The 25179-nt window shown below is 35.7% G+C and overlaps 1 protein-coding gene across 1 annotated transcript in view; it reads right to left on the reverse strand.

The window, feature by feature from the left end:
- Window positions 1-10877: 10877 nt before the first annotated feature.
- The window catches only part of ZNF804B (zinc finger protein 804B), a 512984-nt gene continuing 498682 nt past the window's right edge, over window positions 10878-25179 (reverse strand). The window contains exons 3-4 of the mRNA XM_059395757.1: window positions 19476-19606; window positions 10878-14538 (exon numbers count right to left, since the gene is read on the reverse strand). Coding sequence (XP_059251740.1) covers window positions 10878-14538; window positions 19476-19606 — 3792 coding nt within the window. The remainder of the gene's footprint in view (window positions 14539-19475; window positions 19607-25179) is intronic.

Consider the following 25179-nt stretch of genomic DNA (forward strand, 5'->3'; position numbering starts at 1 on the left):
AAAGATATTGGTAATACGGCCCTTGACAGGATCAAACATAATTCTTGAATTTATAGAAGTTATATGGTAAGCACTTTTACAAATCAATGTAAAATTTAAAGAACGTTTTAACACTTCATGCATGTCTGTAAATTTCACTTCTTTAAGGAAATACATCATGACCTATGGGTGATTTAAAAATTAAAATAACAAAATAACAACCTCTCAAGTTTGACAAGAATTTTGTCAATCAATCAAGAAGGTTTTTTTTTTCACCTTTACCCTTTAGTTGAAACTATAGGCTTTAATTATGAAATAATAACCTATTTAATAAATCACATCAAACTTGGCACACTAAATAACATTGTCTCAAATCAACCGGAAAGCTGAGAATCTTCTTCAAGTTCTGCATTCATTATATTACTCAACAATTATTTATTGAGTGCCTAGTATGTTCTCAGTATGAGTCTCAGAAGCAAACAAAAAAGATATATTGAAAAAAAGAGGAAAATATCATTCTCCCATAAAATTTCTCCTTTCAAAATTTTATTTAAGATGCAATTTTAAAACATGTAAACAAAAACATACCGTAAATGCATAATAGATTAGTATGGTATTGATTGTAAGAAAGAATTCAAAGTGAATGGTATGAAAAAGTAAGGTAGATTTTTTTTTTTTTTTTTAAGAGAGAGAGAGAGAGAGAGAGAGCATGCATGCACACACGTTTGAGGGGAGGGACAGAGAGAGAGAGAATCCCAAGCAGGCTCCGTGAACAGGAAGGAGTTCGACAAGGGGCTTGATCTCACAACCTTGAGATCATGGCCCAAGCTAAAATCAAGAGTCAGAAGCTTAACTGAGCCACCCAGGTATGGTGATATTAGATATTCTTTTTAGATTGGATAAGAAAAGCCTCTTTGAGGAGGAGTTATTTTATTTTATTTTTTTTAACACCTAAATGAAAAAAGGGAAGGAGTTATGAAAGTAGCTTTGGTAAGAACATTCTTGTAAGAGAAGACAACAAATGCAAAGGCTCTGCGTGGGAACTGTTTGCTTTGTTTGAGGAACTACAAGATCAGAGACAGATAGAGGCAATGGGAGAAGATGAATATAGGTTTCAACATAGCATAATAGGTTTCAACAAAGAATACATCTAAAGAACTTTTAAAATGGGAGAAGATGAAGTTGTAGAGATTATCAGAGGTCAGATGAAATTGGATCTTCAAGGCTGTTGTCAAAACATTGGATTTTATTCTAAAAATAATGTAAAACTAAGAGATTTTTTTTTTCTTCAGGATAGCACTCTGTCTCTACTCGGTGGATTGGTTCCTAGAAACCAGAGATCCAGGGAGACCAAGCAGGAGGCTGTTGCTATATTACAGGTGGAGAAGATGGAGTATACGGAGAAGGTAGCCATGGACATGATGAGGTCAGATTGGGGATATATTGTGTAGGTAACACTGACAGGTCATGCTGATAGGTTGGTAATAAGATGTGGGATGTGAGACAGATCCAAGAGGATGCTCAAGAGTTTAACATGAGCTCTTGTGAGACTGATAGAGCTCTTTACTGATATGTGGGGCCCTGAGGAAGGAAAGGATTTGAGGATACTAAGAGATCCCTTTTGGACACCGAGCTCGTGACGACTAGTCAACATTCAGTGGAGGTTTTGAGTGAGTTATCAAATAAATAAATGCAGAAACTAAGGGAAAGTCATACCTGAAAATATAAAGTTGAGAATCATCAGGGTATAAAATGTTCTTTAAGGCCTGATACTAAATAGGATGTGTGTAATAGAGACAAGACAATGTCTAGAACTAAGCCTTTGGGTTACTCCAACATTTCAAGTTTGGGAGCCTAAGGAAGCTCTAGGAAGAAAACAGTCTGCAAAGACAAAACAAACCAAAAACAAACAAACAAAACCAAAAACAAATCAAAAAACAGATTCAAGGAAAAGCAAAGTACATAGTATCCTATAGTCAAATGAAGAAATTAACTTCAAATAGAAATAGTAACAAATACTACTGAGAATAGATTAATTATTATGGGATTTGAAAGGGACCATTCTCAGGAATGTCCTCGCTGGCTAGATTATGATATATATTTTTGTCTCACGTTCTCAATACTTGAAATATAATGTATTTGAGCTAATTTCTTGAAATTCACTTATGGCAAACTTTCTAATATTACTTTACTTCAGCTATTTAGCACACTGAAACTTCAGTTCTGTCAACACTATTGGCTTTGGATTGGAATAATGGAAATCAATAGACTTTAAAGAATTTGTATAATCTGAAAATTCATTTATATACTTAAATCAAGATCATAATAAGGTCAAGTTATTTTTTTTTTTAAAAAAGATTTTACTTATCCATTTGAGAGAGAGCACATGAGCAGGGGCAGAGGGAGAGGGAGAAGCAGATTTCCAGATGAACAGGAAGCCCCACAGGGGCTTGATCCCAGCCCCCTGAGATCATGACCTGAGCTGAAGGCAGATGCTTAATCCAGTGAACCACCCAGGCGCCCAAATTAGGTAGAGTTAATCACCTAATTAGGTAAGAGTTCAGTAGAGTAAGTTAGGTAAAGGAACTTTGAACTTTGACTGGATGAAATCAATTCATTGTCCTAAATTGAGAGTCTGGTAGTCAACATTAGTGCATGAGATAAAGATACAATAAGGATAGAGGTCCAGATGAACAATCCCCCTAACTACCCAAGGAGTGAGTAATTTAAAGAGGGAAAAATCATATCCCAGTTATTTCCTAATGAACTATTTCTATGAAAAATTTTTCTCTTTTGAAGACTTGGAAATGTGGAAGAAATCTATTAACCTCCAAACAATAAGTAATGACAAAGGACAAGAGTTTACAAGAATGTCTTGATGATGAATGAAACAATCCATGATACCTTACTAACATCCAGTAAATGAGGTGAAACAACACATAATATCCTACTAAGATCCAGCAAATGAGGGCAACAGTAAAGAAAATAAAGTAAGAAGTTAAATCATGTTCCCACACTATTGGTCATGCATGATTAAAAAGATTTCCTAGTGAGTTGAGTCCTTCGAGAACAAGAACTTATTGGGGTTATTAATTAAGGTATTTTCAGAGTCTACATTAATATTGTAAGTGTGAAGAATACCATCATGTCTGTCTTATCACTTACAGATTGCATTTCAGAAACTAAACTTTGTTAGAGCGTTTCAAAATAGTTTGTTTTTGAAGCTACAAGAAACAGAAGAACTTCACATAGTATTTGCATAATAGGTTTCAACAAAGAATACATCTAAAGAACTTTTAAAATCATATTTATTTTTAGTTTGAGGAAACAGCTTTATTTTATAACACTAAAATTTTAAGAAACAGTCTAAGAAATCCCAGCCTTTAAATATATAATATAAATATATACAATAATAAATAAAATGTTAAATGCATTTTAAATTCAGTAGTGTAAAATACAGAATATTTCCATATCATTTTGCTTTTGATTTCGTTTTTATATTTGGTATATATGTTTTTGTTAGAAATGCATGACTAATACTCTTATACCATTAAGCATTTTATTGAAAAAATATTATTGCATTGAACTACAGTCCAAGTATTTATCTAATAACCTAAAAAAGCTACTTTGCATGTACAATAGTGCAATTTGCTTAGCCACACTATAATTAAAAAAAAACATTTTGTATGGAGAATACAAAATAAAATTATTGGATTATGTTTCATATTGCCAGACTATCATCATTTAATTACAAAGTAAATACTTTAAATAGAATTGAATAAGGTAGGAATTTTTTTTTAAATGGCTACATAACGAATTTACTTTATCAACTATTTTATAATCTCCCACAAATAGAAGAAACTGACAATTTTGAGCATGGTAGGAAGGAAATCTTTCTTGAAGCTTATTGTTTCCATAAGTGAATATGTTTTGAAACACACGATTTTGAACCCATCTTTTGAACAAAGATAAAGGTCTACAACTAACAATTAGAGTATATTCATTAAGAACACACAGTGGCATACACGTATATACACATATACACACATGTATTTTGTATTTCCAATTTTCCTGCTTTGTGTTTCTGCCAAAATCATCTTGCTATTTAAGAAGGGCGGTGAGGTGCAAAAGGAAAGGAATTAAGAAAGTGGATTGGGAGGTTGCCCTCCAATACAAAGCTGCATAAAATCAAAAAAGGACCCTTTGGCTTATCTCTCCAATATTGGTTTATTCTAAACCCTACCGATTCAGCCACTGCTTCCATTTTAATATAGCTTAATCCAAAGCAATACAACAATCACCTTCAAATGTCTACCTAATAGAAGCAGTAGATAATATTTTTGCTGGAATGAAATGATAACCTTTGAAAATCCTCTAGACCCAGGTTTATTGGCTGGGAAACTCATATTTTAGTAGGAAACTCCTATCTTATTGAAGTAGTTTCAGTCTGAGACACAAAGGGAAGTAAACTCTTTTCTCTACTACTCTATGGAAGTGGTCACTTGCTTTTTAATAATTTTTCTATTTTCCAGTGACAGCACATGTCTCTTCAGGAGTTCACTCATTTAAAGATTCAGCATTAAATCTCTTCATGAGTCCTGCTAAGCCAAAGATAAGCACTAGGCCAATTTTGCCCCTAAGTACATTAGCTACATACACTGATGTGTGAGATTCGGGTTCTTTCTATTGTGCTTTTAGAAAATTGGATTTGACATTTACATAATTTTTCTTCAGACTGCTTAACCATCTTTCTGAAAACTTGTGGGGAAATTTTTAGGGAAAATTGAAAGATGTGCTACTTGTTCAAGATGACCAGCGATGTTATTTCACTAACAAGGAGTCAGCGAACTCCCCACACAGCCTGGAGGGCATGTGAATGTTTCCCTCGTATGTATCTAAAACACTGGGAGAACAAGCAGTCCCCGAAAGGCTGGACCATATTCAGATCTCCCATTAGTGTTCCAAATGCTTGAAAAGCATGATGTCTTTGGATCATTTAAAAGTATTATGGTCAAGGTTAGAAGGCACGTTGCTGCCTTCACTGGAAACCGTGCAGGTAAACAGCAACTTTGTGCATTAATGAAATAAATAGCCCAATCCAGCAATGCGATTCCGAGTACTTTCATTGATTAAATATTCCATTCGATGCAAAAGCTTTATAGGATTAATTTCTTTGAAGATATTTCTATTCAGAGAGAATGGGGAGATTCTAAATCCCGGCAGAAACTGAGCGAAAATATAAACTGTTAAATCCATGTTCTATAAATGAAATCAAAAGTTTAGGGGATCTCTCTGAGAAATGTCTGTCTAAGGAAAAAAAGAACAACCTTGGGGACTGGGAACTTTCCAAATGACTTCCTATATTCTAATCATTTCTTATGTTTTGTAACATAACATATATAAACATACATAGAACATATGTATTATAAATATTAAAAAAAAACATACGAACTCATAGAGAATCCCACTGTCTTCTTGCTTGCTGAATTTGGTAGGGAATTAAGAACATGAACTTCCCTGAATTTCCTGTTCTTTGTACAAAGATTTGTTTTGTTTACCCATACCCCGCATTCAGGAAGGCTATCTATTGGTGGACTGGTTCTTAGTGTCTCAGAAAAATACATAGTGTGCATGCGCATATGTGTCTATACATGTGTGTGTAAAGATCTCACAGACTCTTTTAAAACATTTTCAGTTTTTAATTAAGCATTTATCATTTAAGACAGATACCAAAAAGTACTTCAACGAGTCAAGGGTGGAAAAATAATCCCATAAAGGGAATTGCTCCATAAATATCAGACTATGGCCATAACAGCCATTGAATGCTGAAAATCAACTGCCAAATAATTGTGTAAATGAAAGGAAATAATACTGAAAATATCATCCATCACAGTGACACTTTTTTTAAAAAAAGGATCCATTGTAGAATTTAATGTATATTTAGAATTCTATTTCATTTTCTTCTAGAGTGTGTTTCACTTAAGTAAAAAATAAATCGTTCAGGCCCATGCTCACTAATTGTAAGAAAGTAAGAGTCTGGCTCAGAATATTCTCCATAGCAGCAAAGGCATTTTGAGTATTATCAGAAGAAAAAAAAAATAGTCCTAAACTAAGCACTATAAATCAGCCACCTGAAATTTGGAAATTATCCTAGAGGATAATTGAATAGGTCATTGTTCACAAGCAAAATTCTAGTAATCCTATTCCAAAAATCCTTAAGCATTTTACTCAACCAAATTCGCAAACGTTCTTGAATATTTCAGTGATGGAAATTTTACAACTTTATACAAATAATTTGTCAAGATTTTCTTCATGTTGAATCAAAAACTACCTATTTGTAGTGTGTACCTTCTCCACCCTAAAGAGAATAGAGATGATTTTCCATAAACACAGCTCCATGCTGCTATCCGGATCTCTAAAATTAAGAAGGTTAATTCTCATTTTCTTCCCTCACCAAGTGTTCTTTTCCTTGGAAAATACATATTAGTCTTTGTTTTTCACATGGCATCTACCAGGTTCTGTTCTATAGAACATTAGTTCCATGAGATGGTCCACAGGGGGTAAAAAATGTCTCTGACATTATTATTTTTGGAAATTCAATATAGTCTATCCTCCTCCTGGAAAAGTCCAGTAAATATTGCCTGTCAAATGGTCTGAGATATGTTGAAGTAATAAAATAAGCCAAGTAACCCAACACCCCCCTGAAATATATGAAAATGGATTTATGTCAGTTAATTTTTGTTTATTCACAAAAGTCATGTTATTTGTGAATCTAAAAACTTAACATTGATTTGGTGTTCTAATTAGTCAAAACTGCCATTTATGGACACAGTTCAGTTTACCAATAGCTCTCTTAAATTGTGGCCCAGAACAACACTGAGTTTTCCACAAGTGGTGTATTTTTTCCCCAAGTGCTAAAAGAACCCCTTTTCCAATTCTGTATAATTCCTTTAATGCAACCTAATGCCTCAGAACTTTTTCACCAGAGTTTCCACATCATTGGGTTATATGGCATTTATAATCTACTATGCCCTTCATATTATTGATGAATTGGAATTAGGCTCTATGTATATAAGATTTTTTAAATTGAAAATAAATGTAGGATCTAACATCTATTCAGGCTAAATTGAACCTTTCAAATTTTGCCCTATTTTATGTTTGTAAAATGTTTTCACATTGTATTTTGCCATTCACTACATTTGCTAGTCCTCTTGGGTTTGTGTTTTCCTCCTCTTTGGTGCATATTGTTCCATGATTTTGTCCATGTTTTATGAAAGTTTATATGACAGAGTATAAATACAAAGCCTTATAATCAATCCGTACAACCCTCTCTCCAGTTTGGAATCAATCTAAGTTTTACTACTCTCTGGATATAGTTGTTTAACTGTAGAACACATTTATCACACAGTGCTATTATCCGTAAGGATAGTTTTAAGAATCAGAAAATGTCTCTGTGTGAAACTTCCCATGTATTTTACTATTTTTTGCCCCAACCATTGCACTACAATGTCTCCAGTCAAGGCAACAGGGGAGAACTACATAATTGAAGGGATCCTTAATTTTCTGTCCTCTTCTTAAGTCAGCAACATGTGACAAAATCGATTATCCTTGCTTCTTTGAATCATTTTTGTAATTTGCCTTATGTAGTCCTGACATTTTCCTATGTAACTTGAAGTTTCACCATGTGTCCTGATTTTTTCCAACATCACTTGAAATTTTATCATGTCCTCATTTCTTAGTTCTTTCTTCACATCCCTTCTTAGATGTAAATTCTAAGGGGCTCAGTCTGGAAAACTTCATCTACCCTACCTACCCCTGATGATAGTATGCAAGCCAATGGCTTCTGTATACTTACTATATGTGGATGATTCCCAAAAGTGTATTTCATTTTCACACCTCTACTCAAACTTCACACCCATATTTCCAACTACCAACTCATATCTCCACTTCTGTAATTTTAGGAATCTCCAACAGAGTATTTAAACTGACCCTCTCCTACCCTACCCCTCCCACAGTGCCCCCCCCCCACTTCCATCCACAGTAAATCCATCCTGGTGCAAAGACAATTATGTCATTTCTAATTCCTCTCTTTGTCTTACACCCTATACTCAATATGAAGCACACTTTCCCAGGTCTAGTGTCATAATAAATCTAGAATCTCAGCACTTCTCAACATTCCCACCAGACTGTGGCTGAGCACATTACTTTGTTCTCTTGTCTGCGTCCAATCTACTAATCAGCCTCCCCATCCCCACCTCGACTCTCCTGGAGATTATTTACAGTGCAATAGCCGAATGACCCTGGTAAAAATCCAAGATGAAGCAATCATGTCTCCCCTGTGACAAAATTCTCCAGTAGCTTCTCATCTCTCAGTAAAAGCCAGTCATTCTAATGGTGGAAAAGATCCTACTAGATTATCTTCCCCAGCAGCAAGCAGCAAGCAGAAGCAAAATATTAACTTCTTTTGGTATTTCCCACAAATGAGATATTAAAAAGACCTTAACCTAATCTCTGTTCATTTTGACTCATGGATGTACGGCACTTTAAAAATTATTCTAATGTTTCCCCCATTCAGTTTATATTGGAATGTTTAAAGGACTGTTTTTCTCCTTATTGGAATATTTCCTAATTGTAGATTTCCACATGTGATGTCACAACTTATAATTTCTCACTCTGTGGTATAAGTTATCTCTTATTTAAATGGTGAAGTCTCTTTCCCAAAGCCCAAGATAGCATCGCTGGAGAACATTGTCATCACTGATAATACAAGACAGTCATTTCCATGCCATCAACTCATATCAATCTGTCCTTGTTAGTCAAAATGAAGTGCTCAATAGAGATTTTCTGGTCTAACCTTTGGAGAGATGAAATTGTCACAAAGACAATTACAAAAATTAATCAGGTACTTTCTTTTTCCTAATAAGACTTTTAGTGTGTTTCCATAATCACTCTGTCTTGGCTATGTCAACTTTATAATCTGTTTTAAGAAATTGTCATCCACATTATTATTTTTTAATCTGCTGGTCCAATTATTGTTTATTTTTTTAAATAAGTATTCTATTTATTTTACTTCCATTACATTCATCCAATGTTTCTTAATGTTCTTTTATAATGATTTTTATGAAGTTCCATGCAAATACAGAGGGCTTCTTTTGCTATTTGATGCCTTTCCTTTATTTTTTCAATTCTTTTCCGGTAAGTTAGACATTCCTACTGCCATATCTCAGTCAAAATCCCCATCCTGCAACTTTCTGATGATATCTAGGAAGCTACATAAATTCTTTACATTACAATTTCAAAATCACGTTATCTTCTTTTTCTATCTCTGCCTATCTGTCTCTCTCCCTCTCCCCCCCCCCCCCAGGATCAAAGATATCTTTTCCTATCATTTACTAAGAATTTGTGCTTTCAACTTCATTTTCCTCATCCGTACAGAGGAATGATAACATTCATCTCAAAATACATTTGTGAAAATTAAGTGAAATAACAGAACAGATGTTTAGCCAGACTCTGCCTGATGCACTGGAGAATTTCAGTGAAGATGGCTGTCTTCCCTATGAAACAAGACTGAAGAAGACACCCATCTCATGTAACAGAAACACTGCCATCATCCTACATGCAGTAGAGGGCCGATCACTCCATTTCTGTTTAGTTGATTTTCTCTGAAACTTGTATTATAGGAAATGTGCAGTCATACCAATTTTTGTTTCATTTTATGAATATAAAATAATAACTCTAACTGGAGAGCCATTCAGAATACTGATGTAACAAATGTGATTCTGTGGACTAGGAAACATTTTGAATAAATATTTAAGATCACTTGCAAAACTATGCGAATGGTGATTTTATTCAGCACCATTCACTGTGTTTTCCTGATATCTACTATAATTGAGTAAAATACACAAAGTAACTTATAAGACTTTCTCGATAAAGATCATGTAAAAATTCTGACACTTCCAAATGTTCATCTCTCTACTTATACATAATTTTGGGTGAACACAGTAAGATTTGTTAGGTAGAAGAATAAAGAAAACTTAATATTTTAATCCCTGTAATGTTTGAAAGATTAAGCAATATATTCAAAATGGTATTGAGTGTATTTTATTTTTTATTTTGCATTATCAAATACTAGTGATAGCTTATATATGTTTTCTTATACAAAAATTAAACATTCTTAATTTTAGATGTTGATGATTCTTACAGTTACAAAATTCTCTTAACACAGATGTATGTGAAACGATGATAACCCAACTTTTCACAGAAACTCAATGATACAATCTGTGTAAAGATTGTTTTTCACTGAAGAGTAATTTTCAACTTGAATTAATCAGAAAATTTCTTGCCATCTCTTATTTCCTATGAAAATATAAATTATTTTAATTGAAACAGATTGTATTGATTGAAAGCTTGGTCAGTAGTTGACCATAGGAATTATTTTTGATAAACAGTTTAATTCACTGACCTTCTATTATTACCTGATGCATAAAACCAAACGTGTGATCCATTCATTCACTCGCGCAGTAAACACCTAGAGCATACAATATTATGTTCCAGTTTATTTTCTTTGTAATATCAATGACCTGCCTGAATGTTTTGTTATCATTTTATAATATTATGTGAGAATTCATCCAAACATACCTTTAACACATTTCCCTCTACCCTTCCACAGAGTTACTTTAAATTTGCTCTGTTATTTATTCAAGTTAAAATAAATTCTTAAAATGCTCCTGTTTTGATATTGGCAATTCAGTTCAGATTTGTATACTGGTCACATTTTGAATTGGCACCAATATTTAACATCTTAATAATAATCAGATAGATAGATCACTTTAAATATACCATTTCTGTAGGTAGCGACAATGTGTTTTATTTATCCGCAAGAGGGGCTTGGACACCTGTTAGTTCAAGTGCGCTGATACATTTAAGGCCTCTTTCACTCCGTTTAACGGTTGCATCTGACTGGAGCAAGAATGATGGCAAAGATCTTGACCTTGAAACACCGGTTGGATTAAAGGGTTCAAGTGGATGATGGAAGCAGTGGCGGGGTTTAAATGAGGGCCGAACAACGTGGGGATCAAAGCGGCCGAGGGCAGGGGCTGAAGTGTGATGTGGGGCGGATGGAAGGGAGCAGCGGTGACCACATGTAGGGGGTGGCCCGCTAAGAAAGTGGGGTGTGCTGGGATGATCGTGGGAGTCAGAGGCGAAAATGCGAACGGAGTGAAATGTGGCTGGGAAAGAGGATGCAGATGAGCTATGGGGAGGGGGCCGCCATGGGAATTTAAGGAAGCAGAAACAGCAAAATGCTGCAGGAACGTGTGGTGGATGGTGGTGATGGAGGCGTGCTGGTGAACCGGGACCGTCTGGACGGCCGAGGCCGGGGAGAAGGCAGCCGGCCCGGAAGCAGGCAGAACTCGAAGATGCTTCGATAGGAGCTGTTTCTGCATGTGCTGCTGGGCTTGTAGTTGGAGGAGCTTGTATTTATCTATTTCTTCCGGAGAAAATGTGATTGGCTGTTGAATTAAAGGGGGCGAGCTGGATTTATGGCACACTTCTGATTCATCTTCTACTTTGTCATGCTTCTGCATAGTTCTGTCACAGTAAGGGTTTATATTTCCCTCTCCATGATTCATAGGCAGGCTCACATCCTCCAAGCCTAGTTTAATCTGGTCCTCTTTGGTCTCTGTTGAAACTGTAACACCAGTATATCTGTTAGATGGAAAAGCACCAGGGAAATCATTTGGTACTGGGTCACGGCGCTGAACAAAATGTTGGACTTCACCAATTAAAGGTTTTACTTGTTCTTTTGTTGTTGGGTTCTTTTTCATGTTTGGTGACTGAGAATCTGCTACCACATGAATTAGACCTTTAGAAAGATGGTTATTACAATCAGGATCTCCTAAAACAGCGACATTATTTGTCGGTGAACTTCTGACTTGGTCTTTCTCTAGAGTCCTTTGAATCGCACTGCCTTGATCATTCGTTTTTTTCCTTGCATTCTGTGTTTTTTCAGACAAAGGCAATGCTGGTGGGTGACAGCCCAGTGGTGTGAATTGAATTCTGCATTGAATTTGTGAATGAGTCTCTGATTCATTTTTGTGATTCTTTGAAGAGACCTCAAAATTAGTTGATTGTTCCTGACATCGCTTGGCTTGCACTCTTTCTAAAAGACTTTTGGCTGTCAGGGGGGTCCTCTCTCCTTCTTTTAACTCTGTGGTTTCCGAAGAGCTGCTGGAACAGTTTCTTAGAAGGCAGCTGATGTTCCCAGAGTGACACTGCATGGAATTTACTTTTCCCAGGTCACAAATATGAGGGCTGTCTGAAGACTCTTGATTTCTCTTGCTTTTATTTAAGCAATAAACACTCTCTCCTGAGTGAGAGCCCCATCTGCCGTGCCGAGGTCCCTGGCAATGTGGTGGCTTTTCACTGTTCCCAAGACAGGACAGCTGTGAGCTAGAATCACAGTGGGGGATTCTCCTGGATTTGGTCCCTGAAAACTGCTGCTGATTTTTGCCCGGTTTAGGTCTTTGTCTACAGCGACCGTATCTATGTGTGGAATATTTTTCATTCTTAGCCGATTCCCACGATCTGCAATTCCGATCTCTCTGTATTTCAGATGGCAGGCAGGTGCCCTTGACCATCTCCTCAGATGGACAGAGGCAGCTGTGTTTTTGGTGTCTCCTTTTGCGCCTTTCAGAGGAGTTGTGTTCCCTTTTGCAAAAGAAGAGCAAATTACCTTGGCCATTCCCCCTAGACTTAGGACTTGAACAACCACTTCTCAGGCTGGATATGCCACCGGGGCACGTGTCTGAAGGGCTAGAAAGCCTAGTCAGAGACAGGTTTGGGGAATCTCTCCTGCAAGTTTGGTTTCTACATCCGGAAGTCCTGTGGGTCATGCCCGTGTGGTTACTATTCAAAATTACACTGAAGTCCTTCTCGTGACCACCGTGACCCCTCACTGGGTAAGAACTAGAATTCCGGGTGAACTGATTTGCATCTTCAAAATCTGAATGAGGATTGCAAGGAATCAGTTTTGGTTTATTAGTCCTTGAGATGTAAGGAGAAAAAGCTAGGCCCTCACTTGCTTCATTTAGGATGACCCTTTGACAGCTTTGCCAGTGGACCCTGGAAGGTTCCTTAAGTTCCTTATCACTATTATTGTTGTTTTCCACACAGTTCTTCAGAGAGATATCAAGGTAAGCAGGCACTTCAGGATTTTTCATTTCCAAATCACTTGCGCTAAAATTATGTTGATTCATATTTGGCTTAGAATTGTTGCAGCTCAAATTATATTTTCTCTGGAAATTTTCCCAATCTGGATTAGCTATCATCATCTTTGGTTTCGGAGACCGATCATCTTCCTGGATCAATTTTTGTTGGTCTTCGGTTAAACCTGAGACTTGGCTCTGTATTGTCTTCATTTCCGAGGGCTCCTTCATCAGTTCTGTTTTTAGGTCCTCTGAATCATGGTCACTCTTGGCGTTCCGAGAAAGCTTAAAATCAAAATACAAGGGGTTGCATCCATAAGAGATGCAGGGCTCTGTTTTTGTGAAGAGCAGAAGTTCCGTAGGCCACTGGAGAGTGGTGTGGCCATCCTTGCTTTGTACGTGGAGAAAAGGCAATGGTTTCGACTTCGTATCGTGGGGACACGGGTCTCTTACAAGGCTCTGTACATTTTCGCTAACTCCTTCTGTTTCATCTAAAGATGCTTCTCTCATCTCCATTCCGGAGTCAGGATTCAGATGCACTGTACTGTTTTGCTTACTTGGCTCCAGCGATGGAAACTCATCCAGACACTCAAATATCCTGGCATCACTGGGCTTGTAAATGTTTGGTGGGCCGGAGGAAGCTCTTGCTTGGCATGAGTGATGAATGCAGTTTTCTGAAGAGTTCTTCAGTGTACTTCTAGTTTCTTTTCCTCTGCTGCAAGGAGTCAAACCCACATCCGAAAGATGAACATCAGATTTAGAGAATGAAGCATGAATGCCAATCGAATCTTCTACCGTTTCATCAATAGAGTCATTTTTGTCTTGCAGGATTTGAGAGCTTATGGAGAAGGTACTGTGTAAGACACTCTCCAGATGGCGTGGTGTGATGTTTATATCTTTTTCCTTAGCGAGCTGCGTATTCTCATTTGCAAACCTGCGGCACTTGCATTTCTCCGCAGTTTGTTTTGCTTTGTAGGTGGGTGACTTGTTACAATCGTGGCTTTCCTCTGTGTTCTCACTGAAAACAGAGGCTGAAGATTCTAATTTCAAATGCACTTTTTTGGAAAAAGAAAACGATACTCCTGTCCTGTGGTTTGCATTGCTGAGATCCAAAGAGGTTTGTGGTACCCGATTTCCGAACAAATAACGTCTGTCCGTTTGCAACTGGTGTCGGTTTTGCATGGCAGACCGCTGTTTATCGGCAATGCTTCTGGGCAGATTCTTTCCTTTAAGGAGAAGAGTGCTTTTCATGCACGATACCTTCCTGCCATTCTTAACTGGGAAAATTCCTTGCTGGAGTTTCTTTTCTATGGCTATCCTGGGAGCTTTGTATGCTGGTCCATTTCCAGAAACACTGCAAATACAATAAATATTTTACATGACTAAAACATTAGATTTGAAATTTTATCTATATGTGAACATTTGTTAATATTAGATTTGAAATTTTATCTATATGTGAACATTTGTTAACATTTTTATCATGAGTTACTTTCTTTACGAAAGATAACTATTTCACCGTGTTTATACAACTCACAACACCCATGTTTCATAGAGGCTGTTTCTAAAATGCGTCACTTAAGTGTGTTCTTTTGAAATTAGCAAGAAGCAATAGCAGGTGACTATCTTATGCTTGTGCTGCAGAAGAAAATAAAGTGCTACATTGACATCCCAATAAGATGTTCTGCAGAACCTATGGGGTTTTGATTTTTGTTTTTTGGAATATAGATTTAACATTGTTTCACAAAGAGTTTTTCCATCAGTGACTTCACATTAAATAAGAAATGAAAGGGTACGATATGATAAGTCACTTCCAAAGTGACTTTTGCCTTTTCGTGTAACGGCTACTCGTTTATAATTTTTTGTTGGCTCAGTTTTAAAATCCCTCCTGTTTGCTTCCCTTTAAAACAGTGTGGCTAGTTCTTCCTCCATGACTGCTCACTATTCTGACCAATTATACCGAATGCATAATAAAGTAACCCACGTCTACATGCCTTCTCCATAGCTTCAATTACTTAGAAATCTTTTCTTTTGCATCTTCCTCATCTAAATATTTTCTACATTTTATGCATGTATCTGTTTTATCTTTTAACAGCTTTGTAGACATTATTCATTCCGCTGAGTTTAAATTAGTAATTTAGTCAGAAAACTGGAAACAACAGTAGCATAAGAGATGAAAGTCTTTAGGTTAAAATTGTCTCTTTAATGTTCTGCCTTAAAACTACAAACAAGGCCTTCCTGGGGGGAGGACAACACAAATCACATCTTTTTTCTTTGACGTGGCTTTGATGTATGTCTGTTTGCCTTTTCCTACTTTAGGTTCTTATTTATTTATTTTTTATTCAGTCATTTGTTACCTGAATATACAATACTAAAACGAGTGGTATCTTTTCCATATGTAGCTTTGATTCTAATGGAGAAGTGTTCTGAGCCTTTCTCTTAGAAACTATTTCTTGTTGCCTTCAGTTATGACTATTTGGCCAATTAGTATAAAAGTCTGGAAGAACATTCCTTTTGTCCACCAAATTCCATATACTTTGCTTCCTCATGTTTACACGTTTAATATTACAGAAAAATACTTAGCCTCCTTTTATTCACTTTTGAAATGAATCCACTGGGGCAGTTGTATGATTTTGCAATTTTCCTTTTCACTTATGTATATATATTTATTATATTTCCAATCTATAATGTATTTTTATTACATTTGCTATTGAGGGTCTATTTTTATTACTATTTATTATTATTATTTTAATTATATTTATATATATTGATATATATATATTATTTACTATTGAGGATCTATTTTTATTATTTATTATTATTATTTTACTGTGTATATATACTTATACATATATGTATGTGTATGTATATATATATATATATATATATATATATATATATCAATATCACATTTTGCCAGACCATAGTTACAGACTGATATCTTTGGGTTAATATTTGCTAGTACTACTGGGTACTTTCAATTCAACTTCTTCAGTTCGGTTTTATTTTCTTCTGATTTCTCTGATTACTGCTTCTTCCCTGCTTAGCTTTTCATCCTGGAATTTACATGTCAAGTATACTGGCTCTCCTGATATATCTGTTAGGTCTTATTATTTATCTCAGTACTTTAGTGTCTTTAGTGTATTTCTCTTGTTCAGAAAGAACTTCTTGCTTTTAATTTCTATTTTACCAGTTTAATTTTTTACAATATCCAATCTATCACTTACTACGCCCATATGGATTTTAAATTACAATAGTTTCGGCCACCATTCATTCTTTAAATTAATACTTTCAGATTGTTCCCTCTTCATAAACTAATGGCTGTAGCTTTCAAATTACAGTGTTCCCTTGACTCTGGTGGAAAATAAATTTTTGAAAATTTCCAGTAACTGTTTGATAACGAAAACTTTCTTCTTACTCATCACATTAATCTTCTTTTTTTGGATCATTTTTAAAATGCTTTTTTAGAGAGGGGGTTTAGGCATATTCAGCATGTGGAATGGAAAGGAACACCCTAACATAGGGCACCTGTTGTGATGTGTACTGCGTGTTGCGTGCAAGTTGCTAAATTCTACTCCTGAAACCAATACTATATACAGTATGTTAACTAACTAGAATTTAAGTAAAAACTTCAAAAAAGGAAGGAAAGGAACACTCTGAGATAGCGTATGGCTTGTTAAATATTTCTTTCAAACACAAAGGGAACTAGATAGCACAGAGATTAACCACAGTTATTGGTCTTCTAAAGTGCCTGCAGTCTGGGGCTAGAAGGATGAGGACCGGAGAGAGCCACAGCTCTGGATTTTGCCTCCGGGCCCAAGAGACACTTTAGATTAAGTTGCAGCCATACGTCTGCTAAGTTACCTTCTCTAGGAATGTCAGTTAGTCTGATAACATCAGCATGTAGCACAAATTATTTCAAAGGTCTGGTGTATGAATATTATCATTCTACCTCTCATGATTCCATCATGACTCAGATATTTTACTATTTTTATATTACTGCTATTTTTCCCTTAATAATATTTTTGCTTATTATTGTGGCACTTCTGCGTGTTTTCTTGCTTTGATTTATGTAAGCCTAAATGTTCTTTGCTGTATTGCTGTTTTATTTTACCGTTTATCTCTCTAATGTGTAAGCTTCTTTCTTTTATATTCTTTTAAATATTTTTAGTCCTCTTATTGTTTTTGTATTATATTTTGTTCTTCTTGTCCCTACTTCTTGTTCTCACTTTATAATCCAATCTACATTTATGATTATATTTTTACAAGTGTTAGCATTTTACCCTCATTATTAATCTTTTCTACCCACTAAGGTATGTGCTTTAAATTCTTTATCCCATTGCTTTCTACAGTTTAAATTCCCTTATCTTAAATCTGGTTTATTTTTATTACTTTGGAATAACCCCACTTTTCTATCTTTGTGCTTTTCAATTCTATTATTTTAATAGAAGTTTATGCCTTTTAACATAACTAATGGTTTAATTTTTATAGTCATATTCTTATTTATGATTTTACTTCCTTTCCTAGAACTTCCTCTAGTTTCTTTCTATATTTTTTACATAATTGTTTTTAATTATAATAAAAAAAAATGACTATACAGGTACCCCTTCATTCTTATTAACTGATTGTCCATTCTAATAGCTCTCCCAAAATTCTAACTCTTGGCAACTAAATACATGCACAATTTAATTATCTTCTGTGCAAAAGTGTGCTTTCCCATATCCATACAACACAATTTCTTTAAGTTATATAATATCCTAATGTCCTACATTATCCAGCTCTTATATAAGGAATTCCATTTTTTTCAGAGTCAATGGTCCTATAGTTTTTGAATTTTGGAACAATGTCCATATCAATATGCACTCTACTTAAATGTATACATAGTAGAATTTCACAAACAGAATGACTCTCCACCCCCATATGATAACGAGGCTGGCTGAGGAACCAGGCTGTGTTGAATTACACAGATATGGCCAAAGTTGACAGCCCTTCATAAGCTCCATTACCAGTTTTCTGCCATCATTTTTTCCATCAGTCTGATTTGAATATTCTTACTACTAGTAAATTCTCCTCCCTCCTCTATAGGATCATAGAAGAATTTTCTTGTTATCTGCATCATCCTACTTAGAAGCCTTTGTTATGAGAATAAAGGACAGAGAAATGTTGTTCATTGTTGGCAGGTAGAAAGCTCAGTACCATTGTGTGTCCTGTTTCTAGGATTATAGAGGACCTCGGAACATGCATTTTTATACTAACCTCACTGCTGGACACATATTTTTTCAACCGTTATTTTTTTTTAAACCAAATTTCTCACTGAATTTTTTCATGATCATCTTTTATGGATTTTGATAAGTTAATTAAATTATTCTAAGATAGCAGTACAAATATAAGAATATATTTAAGGTGAATACTGTGTTTTTACTCATAAATTGATCCTTCAAATAAATATTTTCTTAGAATCAAATTTGAGCTCTAATATTTTATAGTACTCAATAACTCGAGTCATTCATTCCCAAATTTCTCACATATTGTTTTTCATTTCAAAAACAGCAGTTTACCTTGTGGCACGGAGCTATAAATTTCACAATTCACTAGGCTGCTGTCAACTGCATTAATTACCTACATTAGGTGTTCAACATTATGATTCATAGGAACACAAATCACAACCAGCAAATTTAATTGAGTTCCAGGTAACAATTGCCTCACTTTGAAACATTCGGCAGTTCCAAGCTTCTGCAAAACAGCTATTTTTAAGCTACAAGAATGTATTAGTATAACGTGTGTTATAATTATCAATTTAAATGTCATGGTGTGGTACTTTCAACCACATTAATTACATCTTCTTTTGTCATCTGGACAATGGTGGTGCTATTTATTCCAAGTTCAGGTGTGTACAGGGAAATGTACACACAGGGAAATGAAGATTTCTTTCCTCCCCAAAAGATGCATTGTCCTTTATGTTTTTTAAAAATTATTATTATAAAACTTAAAATAATTACTAAAGAGCTATTTAAATCAACTGGACAATAAAGGCCACTACATTAGAATCATCCTTAGATCATTTCCTTAAAGTGCACATAAAATTAATAATATTGGGAAAGAAAAATGTCAGATACCGAAAGAACTAACTCATGAGCCTTTAACTACTAGAACTATTTGTCCCCAAATATATCTTTTGATTAATTACAATTTGTTCACATTGTAACAGTGAATCAAGCAAATTTATCTTGGACATTTTCCTGATGATTGAAGGGAGTTTTGAACCATCCCATCCTGGACACCTCTAACTCTTACCATTCAGACTGTTGTCGTAACTCGGCCAGCTGGTGAAGCCTTTTAAGTGCTTTTTCTTGTTTCTTCTCATCTTTCCATGACTTAGAAGCTACGTTTCGAGCAAATTCCCGTTGCTTTAATTCCTTCAGTCTCTATGGACAGAGAAGCAAAAAGAAAGTGTGCTATAAGTAATGTACTTTTCTTTTCCATCCATAAGCCTCCTTCTTCAACTTTGTCCTGGGTGCAGAGGTGACTTTCTGGATAGACAGAGTAAAAAAGTGCCTTTTCCATCGATGTTATTCTCTTCTGCAAGATAAATGTAGTTGTCAGCTTATTTATCAAAGCTTGTCACAATCACTACAGAAGTGTGCTGCCAAGCTGAACCCCAGTTCTTGTTGGAACCACCCTGGCTACCTATCTGCAGTCATTTATGTGCCTGTGAAAACGTAAGTCAAAAAATGTGTCATATGGGAACGCATGAAGGGAGACGAGGTTATAGGGTGCACTTTCCTCTCCACATTGACCCCGGCCCCCTCACTTGCAAAACATACCTACTCTTTTTCATGAAAATTGATGCTATTAAATACACTTGGTGAAATGAGCTAGTTTCATTTAAGAGCATCTGTTAAATTGTGAAAGACTTAGTTCAAAACTCTTAATAAGATTCTCAACTCCTTTTTTCCTGGTGGAGATATTTATCCAATGCAGATTTCTACATCCTATCCAGGAGGATAAAAATGGGTGAGGGATTTACACTCAAGATAGATGCTTGGCCTTGCTTGATTTAAATTAACCTACCACTTCTTTTAATTAATCTTTTCTCAAAAACAATTGGCTTACATGCAAATTGGACGTTGCTCATTACCTGTTTGGATTTCCACTTCCGAACTGGCCACTAAGCACACCTAATGAAATTGAACAAATTGAGAAACAGCCACAATCAAACGAGCCTCTTGAAGTTTGGCACTTAATCCTGAATTGAGAAGATATTTGAAGATTAGTCTCTCTTAACCCACGCAAAGTGATTGTAAACTGTCTGAAATCTATATCTTTTTAATTTGTTTTCATTTTCTGAATCAGGTAGAGAAGATAGCTCCCAGGAATGGCAAAAATCACATACCTCTCCAGTGAGGCCCTAATGCGGGAATGGGCTATTGCCCACCCCTAAACCGAGAGCCCCAAACTTCAATGACCATCAGCTCTTTCCTAAAAGGGGACATGCTTATGAGAGAAGGTGATCAGATAACCACATCTGGGCTAAGTAGCTGAAGAAGGAGGCAAGACCAACCTTTCAAAGAGAGGATATTTCCAAGCACAAAGAATAAAGTGTGCCTGGGTGGCATAGTCTGTTAAGCGTCCGACTCTTGGCTCCAGCTCAGGTCATGATCTCGGGTTGTGAGATCGAGCCCTTTGTTGGGCTCTGCTTGAGTTTCTCTTTCCCTCTGCCTACCCTTCCCAGCCCTCTAGCTCTCTCTCTCTCAAATAAATAAATAAATAAATAAATAAATATTTAAAAAACATAAAAGAGTTTCACAGAACTAGAAAGAGACACAGAGGGAACATTGGAGGCTTTTAAATAAGAGAGAATTACAAGAAATAAAAGAATGGCCCATATGTAGAAAAGAACAAGGCAAAGAAAAACAAAACAAAACGAAAAACCATCGACAATTCTCTAGAGCTGATAAATAGCAGAGTGTCTAAGCCTTAAGAGACAGCCATGGTCAGAGGGAGAAAGGCTTCTGCCTTCCTGCTCACTCTTCCTTAGCCTCCCTATACAGAATCATCTAGTTGTTGTTGTTCTTGTTGTTTTAAGATTTTATTTATTTATTTATTTATTTGTCAAAGAGAGAGAGAGCGCGTGCACAAGCAGGCAGAGTGGCAGGCAGAGGCGGAGAGAGAAGCAGGCTCCCCGCCAAGCAAGGAGCCCAATGAGGGACTCAATCCCAGGACCCTGGGATCATGACCAAAGGCAGTGGCTTAACCAACTGAGCCACCCAGGCATCCCATATAATCTGGTTTTTGAAGTGAAAGCTTATCGTATGAACAAAGATCTTCTGGAAATTGTTCTACACAATTTCAAAGCCCACATAAATACGTTATATTTATTTAATATTTGATATTACCCATATGTAAAACCTGAATAGCCTAGAAGAGGAGATGTATTCATTTGCTCACAACAACTGACACTTGATTGGAATCTTGTTTGAAGCTTCCAGGTATGACTCTATTTCTTTCACAAGCATCTCAGATACCCGGATGGCACTGTCTCGGAGTTACAGAAATGATTGAGAATTCTGTCTTATTTACCCAACAACACATACTGTCAACTACTACTATATAATAGGGACATCAAATTGTCAAATCAATAATTTTCCCTTCAAGGAAGACAGAGAAGTAAATAGATATTTTTGTAAGATGGTATTGAGTTTCTCAATGGGGGTAGACACAAAATGCATTTGAAGCACAGAGGAAAAGTTAAGACAGACTGGAGAGGTAGAGATTTGTTGTGTTAAGGAAGTCAGCAAAGTTAAACTGTGTTTAAGGAACACAGAAAACTGAAAGAGATTTTGTTTAAAGACATCTAGCCACAGATTTGGCTTAGCAAATGCTGGGTGCTCAAGGCTGCACAGAGAAAAACCCTAGAGATCTATGGAGGGAACCCCTCAAATTTTCAGCAGTCTGAATTGCAGTGAAAAGACTACTCAGGCCGGAAAAGGGCCACCTGAAAGAATTGATGGCCCCAGTGCCTAGCATTCATACAGGATCAGGAACAGCACTTGTTCTCACCAATGAAACTGGAAAAATTCATGGAACAGTGAGTTTAGAATTCAGAGAAATCTTGGGGCATCTGGGTGGCTCAGTCAGTTAAACATCTGACCCTTGATCTCAGATCAGGTTTTGATTTCAAGGTCGTTGAGTACAAGCTCTGTGTTGAGCTCCATGCAGGGCATGAAGCCTATGTTAAAAAAAAAAAAAAATTCAGGAAAACCTTGCTTCAGTAGACAATAATTTGCTATGGATTGAACACTAATTTGGATTTGCCTGGCAAATCATAAAAGCAAGAAATCCAAGTACAAATCTGACTACAAGTAACTTAGTTGCATTTCAGAACCAAATTTAAAGAAATTTATATGAATACAAAAATACTCAGCAAGAGCAAGGAGAATTTAATAACATATAATATCCTATCAAAGACTATCAGGCATGCAAAGATTATCATGAAAGCACAGCCTAAGATGTGGAAAATAATCAGTTGAGAAAAATAAAGAACTGACACATGTTAGAACTGGCAAAAGCATACATTGGGACACATAACTATACCCTGGGAGCTCAAGAATTAGATAAATTAGATAAAAGATGGTGATCAACTGGACAATTGTACAACCTGAGTCTATGAAAAAGGGAGAAGGAACATTTGCAAATATAATGGGTGAAAGTTTTCCAAATTCCCTGAAAACTAAAAACCCACAGATTGTCCTCAAAATCTCAAGCACAAGAAAACTATACCAACACTTGTTATTATCAAATTTTTATTTTTATTTTTATTTTTAAGGGTCATTTATTTATTTATTTATTTATTATTACTGTGTTATGTTAGTCACCATATAGTACATCATTAGTTTTTGGTGTAGTGTTCCATGACTCACTGTTTGCATATAACACTCAGTGCGCCATGTAATCTGTGCATTCCTTAATACCCATCACCAGGCTCCCCCATTGCCCGCCCTGCCCCTTCTAAATCAGTAAAAAAGTGGAATTTTTTTTAAACATCTAAAGAGAAATGACATATTCTTACACAACACAAAGAGTAGGATGGCAAAAGAGTTCTTATTGGAAACAATACAAATGAGAAAGCGGTGGAGCAACATATTTAAATTTTGCGTAGAAGATTAAAAATTTCTCAAAATAAAATTTTATACTTAGTGAAGATATCTTTTTTTAGAGATTTTATTTATTTTATTTTAGAGATAGAGAGTGTGAGCAGGGGCAGAGAGATGAGTGAGAGAATTTCAAGAAGACTCTGTGCTGAGTAGGGAGCCCGATGCAGGGCTCAATCTCATGACCCTGAGATCATGGCCTGAACTGAAACCAAAGGTCCAATGCTTAGCCAACTGAGTCACCCAGATGCCCCCCAAACTATCTTTTTTTTTTTAAAAAAAGAAGATGAAATAAAAATATTTTAAGACAAGAAAAACTGGAAAAATTCAGGAACACAACCACAGAGTATGTTAAAGAATATCACTGGGCAAAAGGAAAATAATATCAGATAGAAATGCACATCTACACTGAAGAATAAATACCAGAAATAGTAACTACAGGATAAATAAGACATATGTTTTAGAATTTGAATGTATTTAGACGATGTAAGCAAAAATAATAGCTATGTTTTAGGGAATTTATAACAAATTTATAATTAAAATGTTTGACAACAATAGCACAAAACCCAAGGGGAAGAAATAACAAATATGTTGAAAGATCTTATTAAATACATGAAATGGTGGAATAACAATTGAAAGTAGACTGTGATCAATAAAGAAGTGCACAATATGCTCTATGGCAACCATTAGTATTAAGAAAACAATGTGTTTTAGCCAATAGGATAACACAGAAGATAAAAGGAAATCACTACATTTATTCAGTCCAAAAGAAGGCAGAAATAAAGTAAAAAGGAAGGTAAGATAGATGGGACAGTTTCAAAACAAATAGCAGGGTAACAACTAAAATCTAAATATATCGCTAATCAAATTAAATATAAATGGTCTAAACACTGGAATTAAAAGTATCAGTTTGGATTAAAAAGTAAGCTCCAACTATATGTTGACTACAAAAACAAACTTTTAAAATACAGACACAATGGGTTAAAAGAATATAAAAAGATATATTATGTCAACATCAGTGAAAGAAAGATGGGAGGGCTCAATTATTCAAAAGCAGAGTAGATTTTAGAGCAGATTTATTACCAGGAATAAAAAAGGGCTATTTCATAATTATATGGGATAAATAAATCAGAATGTCAAAATAAGCCTAAATGTTTCTATACCCAATAACAAAGCTTCCAAATACACAAAGCAAGAATGGATAAAACTGCAAAGAGAAAAAGTTAAATCCACAATTACTTAGGAGTTTTCAGTGACCTTCCACCAAACAACAGAATGTTAATCTCAAATACCATACTTCTGGAAATGGTTACACCAAGGTGATCATGCCTGTTACAAAAGACCCTTCCAACAGCTGACTTGTCTAATGAAAAGAGAACTGGACAGATAAGGAAAACTTCTAAGGATCAAGGGGTCACATTTTGCCAACTGCATAGTTTAGCTTGGGTTTTCCTAAGTTTCTACTTCTCTTCTCCCATTCTAATAAAAACCCACTTACTGAAACAATGGCAGGTACTACAATTGTCAGTAATCTTACTCAGTTTAAACAGAAAACAAACCAGTTGGGAATAAATACAAGTTCTTTGAGGGTATATAGTGGATTGGTACTTATCAAGAACGGCACAAGACAAACATATTTCAGAGAAAAAAAAGTTGCTACCTCACACATTTATAAAGAACAGCAGAAAGCTCAGCAATCGTTGCTTATCAGCAGGGACTCTGGGTGAACAGGTTAGAGCAGGTGAGTCTGAACTTCACTGGGATGGAGAGTAAGGAAGATAGAGAGTAGCACCCAACAATAGGGAGACAATAAAACAAAGTGTCTCATGTCCAGAGGTGTTGATGGT

This window comes from Mustela nigripes, chromosome 4, assembly GCF_022355385.1.
Source record: "Mustela nigripes isolate SB6536 chromosome 4, MUSNIG.SB6536, whole genome shotgun sequence".
Classification (NCBI taxonomy): Eukaryota; Metazoa; Chordata; class Mammalia; order Carnivora; family Mustelidae; genus Mustela; species Mustela nigripes.